Raw genomic sequence first — 12,029 nt, forward strand, 5'->3', positions numbered from 1 at the left:
GGATGGACTACACCAGAGGTGTCCAATCTTTTGACCTTCCTGGTCTACATTGGAAGAAGAAGAATTGTCTTGGGCCTCACATAAAATACACTAATGTACACACGCTCGGAATTTCCTACAACAAATGTTCGATGGGAGCTTGTTGTTGGAAATTCCGACCGTGTGTAGGCCCCATCGGACATTTGCTGTCGGAATTTGCGCCAACAAAAATTTGAGAGCTGGTTCTCAAATTTTCCGACAACAAAATCCGTTCTCATAAATTTCAAGCGTGTGCGGACAATTCCAACGCACAAAATTCCACACATGCTCTGAATCAAGTACGAGATGGAAGCGATTGGTCTGGTAAAACTAGCGTTTGTAATGGAGATAGCACATTCATCACGCTGCAAATTTTTTTATCTTTTAATGCTAGAATAATATCTTCTGCTCCTCCACACTACTAGACTGGTCTTCCCCACTAGACTGGTCTTTTCCAGTAGTCTAAGCAGTGCCGGGACAAGGTCACCCAGCATTTAGGGCAAAGATTCCAAACTGCGCCCCCCTCCCTGCTCATGATGTGCAAGATTAGGGGATCCTACACCCAGCAGTCACTTGCTTGTCAAAATCACTGCGGCTGTCACTACTCCTGTCAACCTTGCAACAGAAGGAAGGCGCCCCCAGTAAACCATTGCACCCAGGGCAGTCGTCCCTCCCACCCACCCCTTTATCCTAGTCCTGGGTCTAAGGCCCTGACATCATCAAGACCATGTCCCTGCATTGGATGTGAGAATGCCAAGAGACAGTTCACCACTGGAACCCAGGGGAGCGTCATTTGGCAGGGGGGCAGAGGATCAGGTAAATAAAAGCGCCTCATTTTGATATCCCTAGTCTAAACAAGCAGTTACCCCTTGCAGTGCAAACGCAGCTCCACCACAAGGGTGAATTTTCGGTGGGTTTCTAAAGTTGGGCTTTAACTAACTGGCTGGTTCTCTTTAAACACAGATTATGTTTAAATCCTGTAAAATAAGCATTTTTTTCCTTTTTGAGTGCATCTTGTGTCTTTTCTTTTCCCTCTCCCTTTGGCAGACTATGATGAAGATTTTGAAGCGGAAGAAGACAAACCTGACGATAAGAGTAATAAAGATCGACAGGCTGATGATCAAGTGGATGAAGAGTCAGAGCCATCTTCAGATGATGAAAAAGATGATTTAGACCAAGAGCCGGGAAGGAGCACACCATCAAAAGCGAAGCCCGAGGCCTCTGACAGCGACAGAGATGAAAGGGAAGGGAGCTGTGACAGCGACTCTGAAGAGCATAAACAAGGTTGGTTTCTGTATTTTTTACTATTTAAATCTATCATTACCGAAATGTATTCAAGACCTCTTCCTGGGTATGGAGTTTCATGAGGCCAAGTATGGCTTTGCCTGTAAATACACATCTCACTTCCAGAGGGAAGACTGGATGTTTTTCCGTTTCACGGATGGTGAATTTGTGCAGCATTTTATAAAGAGGCAAAATTATTGGTTTTAACTTTGCTGCACTTAGCCTGACTTCACTTAAAAAACGTTCCTAGCTTTCCTTGTTTTTCTAAAACTTTGATGCGGAAAGTTGTGATGTCAAAGTGCCATGTTATTAACCGCTAACCGACCAGCCGCCGCAGTTATTATGCAGCATCAGGTTGGCACGGCTGTGCAAAAAATTGATTTAGGTAAACTTCGGCTCTTTAAAGCGGGGGTTCACCCCAAAAAATTTTTTTAACATTACATTCAGCCGAGTTGTCAGAATGACAATCGGCTGTTTTTTTTATTTTATCCCCGCACATAACGTATTTTCACCGCCGCTTCCAAGTATGTCTTCTGCGGGACTGGGCGTTCCAAATTGATTGACAGACTTCTGACCGTCGCATACAGCGCGTCACGAGTTGCCGAAAGAAGCCGAACGTCGGTGCGCAGGCGCCGTATAGAGCCGACTCACAGTCCGGCTTCTTTCGGCAACTCTTGACGCGCGGTATGCGACGGTCGGAAGCCTGTCAATCAGTTAGGAACGCCCAGTCTCGCAGAAGACATACCCGTGAAAATACGGTATGTACGGGGATAAAATAAAAAAAAACAGCCGATTGTCATTCTGACAACTCGGCTGAATGTAATGTTAAAACATTTTTTTGGGGTGAACTCACGCTTTAAGACGCTATTGCCGGCGTGTCCCTGAAGATGATGCGCGATGTCCGCTGGGTACCCGCGATCGCTCAAGACAGAAGGAGAATGGGGATGTGTGTGTTTAAACACACAAATCCCAGTTCTGTAAGGGGAGAGGAGATGGATCGTGTGTTCCTACTAATTCCCAGGAACAATGATCTGTCTTCTCCTCCAGTCACTCCCACCCTCCACCCCACCCCACAGTTAGAACACACAGTGAGGGAACACAGTGACTGAAGATCTCGTTGTACCTGCTGGCTGGGTCCTGTGATGATCCATGTTTTGCAAGGGAAATAATGGAGTTGATTTACTAAAAGCAAATTGTAAGAGCATCTGCTCCAGAGCTTAGTAAATGATCGGGAGCTTTGATGACTTCCATCATCCAATCATATGCAGGCAAAAATGCATTTTTTTCCATGCATGTGATTGGGTATTTTTTTACAAAGTGAAGCTTAACCTCATTACTAAGCTCTGGAACAACTGCACTTGCAAAGTGCACAGTCTAGTTGTCGTTGGTAAATCAACCCTAGTGAGTCTCTGTCATCAATAAGAGTGGTCATTGGCACCTGGGGAGGAAAGGGGGGCAGGTTTGACAGCACCTGGGGGGGGGTTTCTCTGCTACAGGTAGTTGCATAAACAGAAGCACAATGGTACTTGTTGCTTTCTTGTTTAAACACTTCAGCCCCAGAAGGATTTGCCCCCTTCCTGACAAGGCCATTTTTTGCGATACAGCACAACGTAGTTTGACAATTGTGCGGTCGTGCGATGTTGTACCCAAACAAAATGTATGTCCTCTTTTCCCCACAAATAGAGCTTTCTTTTGGTGGTATTTGATCACCTCTGCAGTTTTTATTTTTTGCGCTATTAAAAAAAAAGAGCGACAAAAAACCCCCCAATATTTTGTACTTTTTGCTATAACAAATATCCCCCCAAAATATTCAAGAAATAAAATGTCTTCATCAGTTTAGGCCGATATGTATTCTTCTACATATGTTTGGAAAATAAAATAGTAAAAAATTGGATGAAATTCTTTGTTTATTCGCTTTCTATTTCTTAAATAGCTAAGGGGATGACGTTAGCAGGTGAACATGCCCCCTGTGATGTCATCGACCCACCCAGCATGCCCCGGTCGGTGACCTCACAAAGGGGGCGGAGTCACCCACTGACATCATCGGTGACTTTGCCTCTTAGCTAATTAAGAAATGTCAGGCGGAGGAGCAGGGAGAGTTTGGGGCTGGAGGTTGTTTTTCTTTTTTTTTCCCTTTTTTTTCGTGTTTAGCGGGTCGTGTGAGAGGAATCTATAGCAGGGACATTGTTTTTAATTTTTTAATAGAGGAATTGTCAAAAACTTGTGTACTGTCTTTATTCACTTTTTACACATTTTTTGTGAATGGGTAGGGGTACTATGTACCCCATACTCATTCACATGTGGAGGGGGGTGGGATCTGGGGGGCTTCCAATTTCAATAAGCCCCCGGCCGCAGACCACCACAACCACAGCCCAGGGTTGTGGGGAAGAGGCTCTTGTCCTCATCAACATGGGGACAAAGTGCTTTGGAGCGGGCCCCCCTGCCCCAAAGCACTACCCCATGTTGAGGGCATGTGGCCTGGTATAGTTCAGGATGTAAGAGGCGCTCACTCTCCCTCCCCCCTTTTCTGGCCTGCCGGGCTGCATGCTCGAATAAGGGTCTGTTTTCAAAAAAAAATTTGGCCTGGTGTGGATTTTTTTTGGGGGGGGGGGGGGTTTCTATTGCCGGCATTATTTTATTTACATTTTAGCTGTCAGTGAAGAAGCCTGCTGACAGCTGATAAGTCATTGGTTGTTAAGGACGCGACAGCCGGCTTCCCAGCCCGCTGCTTAACAAATCAGCTATTCTTCACACAGAATTTAAATTTGTCGATCATTTTTCGACCTGTCCGAAATGTTCTAACAATGTGGAATTAATTCGAAAATTACGAATATTATGAATATGACATAACGAATATATCCATAGTTTGCAGAGCATGCTGGGCTCTCTAATAAGAAAGCCCAGCACTAGCTTTGCACTTGTTGCCTTCACCTGCAGAAGAAAAGCCAAGTACACTGTCAAGAGAGAAGTGACTGATGCATGACACTAAGAACCAAAGAAATCTCATTGTATAATGTTACTTCCATCATTTGTTTAAGATGGAATATAACCCTCTTGATTTACTGATCCGCTTCCTATGGCACTGTGTACCATGACTCTGCTACAACTTTGTATTGTGCAATGCACTTCTGTACAATGAGTCTTCATAAATAAATAAGGTACACACTGGAGCAGCGACCTGGGTCTCCAGCGGTCCTACATGCCCCCTGCACAGTGCTCCAATCAACAGTGCTGCTTTAATACGCAGTATGAATATTCACCTGCCTAGATCCATGCACTTTTCTTGCCCTTTGACCTCTATTTTTCATAGAATATCAGTTTTCCCGGCTCGCTATGCATACATCTAATAATAAATGGTGCACACACTCTGACTTCAATAAATCATCTTCCCTTTGAACTCAGAAGCTGCCTTTGATATTGTCTTTTCCATGTTGAATAGGCAAACATAGCGTAGCTGACGAGGAAATGAATTCAGCTGCCATCAAAATCCAAACTCTTTATAGACAACAGAGAAGCCATCAACCAAAGGGCGGCAAGAAGAAACCAGGTTTGAAACAGATCGGTCACTGACCAAAAATTTATTTTTCTGGCTAATCGAGCCTCCGACTTGTAATTTTCTTAAATTTTCTTTCCCAAGTCGGCTAAATCTGCATGTTCCACAATCAGCACTTCTCCTGTGATTAAGCTTACTTTTTTTAATTATCTAGTTAATTGAATATCTATAATTATGGCTGGAAATAGAGTAAGGAAAATTGCATTGCAAATATATATTGCTATGATTTGTGCATGCTGAACTGCTTGGGTGAAAAATACAGTATTTTTTTTTACCTCGCTAGAATAAATGTATCCATAATTGAAGGTATCTTATAAGATTTTGAGATTTTCCTGTTATGGGTGGATGCATGGTGGCAACATTACGGCAAGCCCTGATGCCCACGTAGACAGGCGCTCACATCTTCTTCTGTAGTAAAGCCAATAACATATCCTAAAGGAAAATCCAAGAGTGTGTGATGCAGTTCTTGCGGAGCTTGAAACTCCGTTAAAGAGGGTCCCCAAGCAGTTAAAGGAGCCCATTAGTGATTTGTCCTGTTCCCATACACTGCAAAGAAAAATGATAGTTTTAGGTAGGATAATCCAGTACTTCTAAATCTTTTTTAGTAACAGCACCCTTTAAAAGTAGGCAAAATCTCGATGTAAATGTTATTTACCATCAATGGGGAACCTAAGCCTGGAACAAGGCACATAACTGTCTTCATGAAAATGGCATCACATCACAAGCCCCCCCTTTACATCAAAGGTCCCCCCTATCACTTTAGAGTCATCCCCCCCATCATCACGCCAACTCTCATCACATCAATAGTGTCCCCCCATGATAGAAAGCTCTCAACACATCAACGGCCTTCATATGCATCAGAAGCCTCCCTATACATAAGGGTCCCCCATACATAAGAGTCCCCCATCCCAGAGTCCCCTCTTCCCTTCAGAGCCTTTCCTTACTCCAGCAGCATGGCAGAAGGCAGGAGACTGGGGAGAGCAGGGCTGGGCGGAGGTGCACTTCGTATTCTCCTGCATGTTGCATGCCCTGCATTAGCCTCATGTATTGCTATGGTGCAGACAGGACACCGTGTGAGAGTATTACTAAAATTGGTGGCCTCAGAATCTGGTGCAGCTGTGCATAGTAAACTTCAGCTTGTTCAATTTAGCTTTGACAATAAAACCTGGAAGCTGATTGGTTTCTATGCAGAGGTGCACCAGATTCTGTGTGCACCAGTTTTTGTAAATCTCCCACTGTGTGTCCTGGCCTCAGGCCCCGTACACACGACCGAGTTTCTCGGCAGAATTCAGCCAGAAACTCGATGGGAGCCATATTCTGCCGAGGAAACCGGTCGTGTGTACACTTTTGGCCGAGGAAACCGACGAGGAACTCGTCGAGCCAAATAGAGAACATGTTCTCTATTTCCTCGTTAGTCAATGGGGAAACTTGGCTCGCCGAGATCCTCGGCGGCTTCACAAGGAACTCGACAAGCAAAACGATGTGTTTTGCTCGTCGAGTTTCTCGGACGTGTGTACGGGCCTTAGAGCTTCATTGGTAGTTATGGTTCTAGTGGCCAGCCTGCACCATGACAGAGCATGATGCTGATCCAAGGAAAACTGCATCCCGTGTTCACGGTACCCCAGGGCAGTGGTTCTTAACCCTGTCCTCAAGTACCCCCAACAGGCCATGTTTGCAGGTTATCCTTTATCTTGTACAGGCGCTTTAAATCAGAGTCAATGGCTTGGTATTTTTGACAGATATTTTATCTAAAAGAAATTCTCAAAACATGGCCTGTTCCGGGCACTTGAGGACAGGGTTGAGAACCACTGTCCCAGGGGATCCCAAATGGCACCCTGGTTGAGAAATGCTGAAATTACCCTTTAAAGCCACCTGTTGATTATATACTGAAGGATGAATTTTATTGGTTTCAAAGTGGCGAATGTTTTATATATCATTGGTTACTAGAGCATAATATAAGCAATGCTCATTGGATATTAAGCACCCATTTCCAGTTGTACAGTAATAATTCTATTCTCCACCAGGTATAGACAATACTTATCTACCTGCACTTTTATATCTAATTTCCCGGAAGCTGTGGTGTTAGTGTGTTAAAATGGTGTATATGTGCAGTGCTAATACAATTTTATATACATATAATCATATACATACTGTATGTGATTATCCCACTTTTACAAAAAATATATGCATACTCCATATAACACAATATCCAAGTTCTGTGCTTTACATAAGCAAGAACTGGTCAGTGGAGGTGTATGCATAGAAGTTACCACAGGTGGAGAGGAGCAATAATTGGATATTGCATAATATAATATAATATAATGTAATGTGATATAATTGGATAATATATTTTTGTTTTTTGTGGCACTGGGATAATCACATATGTATATGATTAATATCGAATTCAAAAAACAATTAACAATTAAAAAACAACATTTATAACTGCACCAGTGACTACCATTATAGTTCCATGGTGACTTGTCTTCTATAAAGGTTCTTTAAAAGTAAATTGGTCTCAAAACTGGTCACAAATAGACATAAGCAGAGGTTACATTTAATAAAAAATCTAATTTTCTAAATAACCAGTGGATACATAGACAGCCCAAGTTATGAGCAGATCCTGATGTTTCCTTTTAAAAATCAACCTGGTTCCACCTCCCAAATTTTTTTTGTTGGTCAATGTTGTCACCTTACTCATTAAAGGACCAACATAGAGGTTCGTAGGAAGCTCTTTTACTGGAAAAGTCACCATATAAAATGTGTAAATACTCAATTTATTTATGTAAAATGTTGACCACGGTCATCTTTCTCAAAACTAACCGATTCAACGCGGAGGACCAGTTTTGCCTTTGTCAAGCCAAGTAGGATTGAGTTATACGAAGTTTGATATGCGTGTCCATTCAAGTCATGTTAGTTGCCCTTAAAGTGAAACTACACTCAAAATTGGATCGGCACAAGCGTTATATTAACCAGAAGATACCTATATGTCTCCGAAATTTTAGTGGTGAGTGTTCCCTGAAGGGGTTAGAACTTCTGTTCTCTATTATTCAGCCTTAAAGCAAACCTACGATTTTCCCAATCAGAGCAAAGCAACAGATTTTCTTTATTCCCCCTCCCAAGCAGCAGATTCCTTTCCTTCACTGCCCTGTCACTATGTTCAGCAAAGAAAACAACGTGTGCTTATGGACCAGAAGGAGCATGTGACTCACTCTTCATAACATCAACACTGTTACCGTACATGGAGAACATCCCTAGTCCTGTGCAAGCTAGCAATTGAGCGACTCCTAGATTACACATGATGACTTTTACTGCTTCCAGCAGCTGGGTGGAGGAGTTGGGGAGCAAAGAAAATGAAAGTATGTGCTACTGGTGAGGGGGAATGAGTCTATTGCTTTGCATTGCGTAGGCAGTACACAAGCTTGCTTTAAAGAGCCTCTGGCAAGTCTCCAATCATATAAACAAGGGTACTTTCTCTGCAATATAACTTATAATATACTCAACTCTCCAGTGGCCTGTGTCTACAACCATCCCTCTGTTCAAGTGTTGCAGCCTTGGTCGGTGGTACTTCCAGAAATGTTGAATGTCTGGTTCCGTGGTGCTCACTGTGGTTCTTTCCTTTGTCCTCTTCACAGGAGTGACACATGGGTTAGAGAATGGAACTGAGGGGGACACGAGCATCCAACATTGCAAGAAATGTTGAATGCCTTAGAGCAGCCATTCTCAACCAGGGTTCCGTTGACTCCCAGGGTTCCTCCAGAGCAGCGTTTCTCAACTCCAGTCCTCAAGGTGCCCCAACAGGTCATTTTTTCAGGCTTCCCATTATTTTTGCACAGGTGATTTGATCAGTTTCACTGCCTTAGTAATTACCACAGCCATTTGATCTGAGGGAAATCCTAAAAACATGACCTGTTGGGGCGCCCTGAGGACTGGAGTTGAGAAACACTGCTCCAGAGGTTGCTAGAGGTTCCTTTAGCTGTGGTTGATTGGCCTCCCATTTGATGATGTCTGGTTAGTTCCAGGACCAAGGCCATTTGGTAACATCAGCAGCATGACACCAGTGATCATTTTAGCTATCTGTAAGGGGGACCTTCTGATTACAATGTAAGGGGTCACTCTTCCCACTGACCCCTGAATGATTGGTTTTAGCAGGGGCTACCCTAAAACCTGAAAATTATTTCAAAGGTTCCTCTAGGGTAAAAAGTTGGGGTTGCGTTAGAGAATGATGTAGGCTTTAGCACTGGTAGATGAAAGGAAATATTAGTTATTCTGGACGAACCATCCTTCTTTATAGGTCTACCAACAGCACCCTTTCAGATCTGGAGATACCTCAATAACTGAGACCCATGAAAGGCAGTTTGTGCGTTCGTAAGGTATCTGAGTTTACTGAAAAAGTCATACGGTATTTATTGGTTTACAGAACAATAGAGAGGGGAGGGACTTATTTATAATTACATGACTACAAAACAGGTTTTGTTCATCACTTAACAGAAGATGGATAACTGGTCATAAAGGTTGGTTGGTGTTAAAAAGCCGGATTCCTGGCATTGACCAACAACATAATGGGGGTTGTGTTGTTATACAAACATTCCTAAATACCATACAGATTCAATACAAAATTATCTGCTCAGAGAAAATATACAGTCCAAACAGGCAGATATTTGTGCTCTGAACAAAATGGAGTCCTGATAATTCATATATATTATTACAGTGATTTCAGTAGAGAGGGAAGGTAAGAGACACGGGCTGACAGAGTGGTGAGTATAATACTTTTTGAAGATAATGTTCCTGGTTTGCAGCTGTGTCCTCCAGATATTTAGCACACGTCATCAGGGCTGTCTTAATAGCATCATGGGCCCCTGGGCAATATAATGCACTGGGCCCCTACCAGCCTGTCCCAATGTACACACTTACTCTCATTAATTAGTTGGTAGAATTATATTTATTAGTACTTTCAATAAAATTGATTTTAAACACTATAAAAAGCATTTGATAAATCAAAGACAAATCAACACAAAGGGCACAGTGCAGGGTTGGAGAAAGAAGGGCATGGTGTGATGGGGGGGTCAAGAGGGCACAATACTGGGATCAGGATGGCACAGCACATGTTCCAGAATGCTGCTCAAGACATGGCCATCCTGGGACAGCTTAGTAAAACGCTTGACTGGTCTGGCAAATCCGGGACAGTTGCCATGTATGATGTAATGCAAGACTCTCATGGGGCCCCCTATGCACCTGGGGCCCCTGGGCAGTGCCCATGCATTAACACAGCCCTGCACATCATGAAGATAGAAACAACATCTTTGCTTTGTAACAGCTGTGGTAGTTCGGATCAACTGGGATTTCTGGTAGGGTATCTTGCTAGAATTTACAGAAAATAAGGAAATCATATGAGTCAACTTGACAGTTCTATTTAAACATTAGAGCTGGGTGTTACAGCAGATACATGGGGATAAGGATTTTCAGTGCTGCTTGAGTAGAGCAGTATATGGTCATGGATTTCACACCCCTTTTACAGGCATTGCAGATATGACCATATTTTCTTTATAAACTAAAGCTACATTACAATTTCACAATTTTGTCCCGTTGTAGATAGGAAACACACAGAGTCCTATTCATCCAACAGTTCTCTAGATAGTAGCTCAAGTGAACATGAGGCAGAGGATGAGGCAGAGGATGCTAAGAAGAAAAATGAAGTGCGAAGAGAATCAGAAGAAATTCCCGAGCCAGATGAACAAACAGCCGTAGCGAAGGAACCAGAGTTGGAGGATTTGATAGGCGAGAAGGAAGAGACAGCCATTGATGAAGATGATCCGAAAGTTCATGACAACATGGAAGGTGATGACAGTCAACAAGACTTGGAGAAAGCAGAAGATGACATTGAAACCAACTTTAGGAACCCCGCAGAGAATGAAGAAGGTGGAATTTTAGATCTTAAGGATGAAGACAAGCCCAAGGCAGAAAATGACCTGGGTAGTGAGAGTGAAGAGGAAGGTGGTGAGTATAGACTGTGATCTGAGATGTTCCTCTCAGCTTTACAGCATGCCTTCTTGGTTTTGGTGTGTTCAGACGCATGCAGTGACTTTTTCATTGTCCCAGATGTGATGCAGACTTGGACGCATGGACAGTGTTGCATTGTGGTGATTTATATATTTATATTCCTTTGAAATGCAAAAAATGAATAAAAAATACTATAATTCTGTATCCTTTAAAAATAATAATTTACAAACTTAGTATAAAAGAGTATTTCCAAAGTAGTCTAAAGTAATTTATAGTATATTTGTTGTCTAAAAATGGACTCTTAAAGTGTTTAAAACTAACTCTATTTCAGTTATGGTGGGCTGAAACACCTTTGGCCTTTCATATCTTGTGCAGTACACCTCCCTCTTATGTTATGGAGATGAAGGAAGACGTTTTCTAGTCCAACAGGGTGACCTCAGAAAGGGCTGGAAACACTTATTGAGATTTCAGTAGAGTTGAGATACTGGGTTGTCAGCTCACTACAGGAAGTTAGGAGCTTACTAGGTTTCTGCCGTGATCAAAGATACAAAACATGGGGCAATGTGCATGTATTGCAAAGATGCACCTCAATTGTTTTTGTTTCATTTTGCCCAGCGAAACCAATAACTTATACAGATTGGGGAAAATAATTTCACTTTCTTGATTTCACTGTCTCGAATGTCACTGGTTACCAATGAATTATTATGTTGGCCTCCCATTTAGTAATTTCTCTATTTTCCTAAATAAGAATTGTAAATGTTATAAAAGCAAAGGCTGGTCAGACCAGGGGGGGGGGGGGGGGGATACTAATTGGTGGAGATGGGATCCTCAAGTTTTAAGGACAGTACAACCAGACTTCCTGAGGAGTACAAAAAGCCAATGGGTGATCCAACCAACCCAAGACTAAAGCTGGCCAAACACGTGGCAATTGTCACTTCATTTCTACCACTTGCGAGAATTGGGAACCTCCAGAAACTAAGCAATCTACAGTACTTCCCATGAGTTGGATTGGCCACCAGAATGTGTTAGATTTTGAACTCATAACTGGGCAAAACATTGCAATCGAATGCAAACTACAGCAATTTTGCTAGACGAGATCAGAGTTTTCCATCTTTTATTCAATTAAAGGGTTTGTAAAGGTAAAAAATGTTTCCCTAAATAGCTTCCTTTACCTTAG

The 12,029-nt window shown here is 42.6% G+C and overlaps 1 protein-coding gene across 3 annotated transcripts in view; it reads left to right on the forward strand.

Annotated features, from left to right (window-relative positions):
* Positions 1-12,029, forward strand: part of ERICH3 (glutamate rich 3) — a 157,093-nt gene that overhangs the window by 107,705 nt on the left and 37,359 nt on the right. Inside the window, exons 11-13 of one of the 3 annotated variants that reach the window (XM_040360693.1) lie at positions 1,066-1,302; positions 4,742-4,849; positions 10,445-10,849. In XM_040360693.1, the coding sequence (XP_040216627.1) occupies positions 1,066-1,302; positions 4,742-4,849; positions 10,445-10,849 (750 nt within the window). The remainder of the gene's footprint in view (positions 1-1,065; positions 1,303-4,741; positions 4,850-10,444; positions 10,850-12,029) is intronic. The other 2 variants (XM_040360695.1, XM_040360694.1) reach the window with 2 other exon arrangements.

The sequence above is a fragment of the Rana temporaria genome, chromosome 7, assembly GCF_905171775.1.
Source record: "Rana temporaria chromosome 7, aRanTem1.1, whole genome shotgun sequence".
In the NCBI taxonomy this organism is placed as follows: Eukaryota; Metazoa; Chordata; class Amphibia; order Anura; family Ranidae; genus Rana; species Rana temporaria.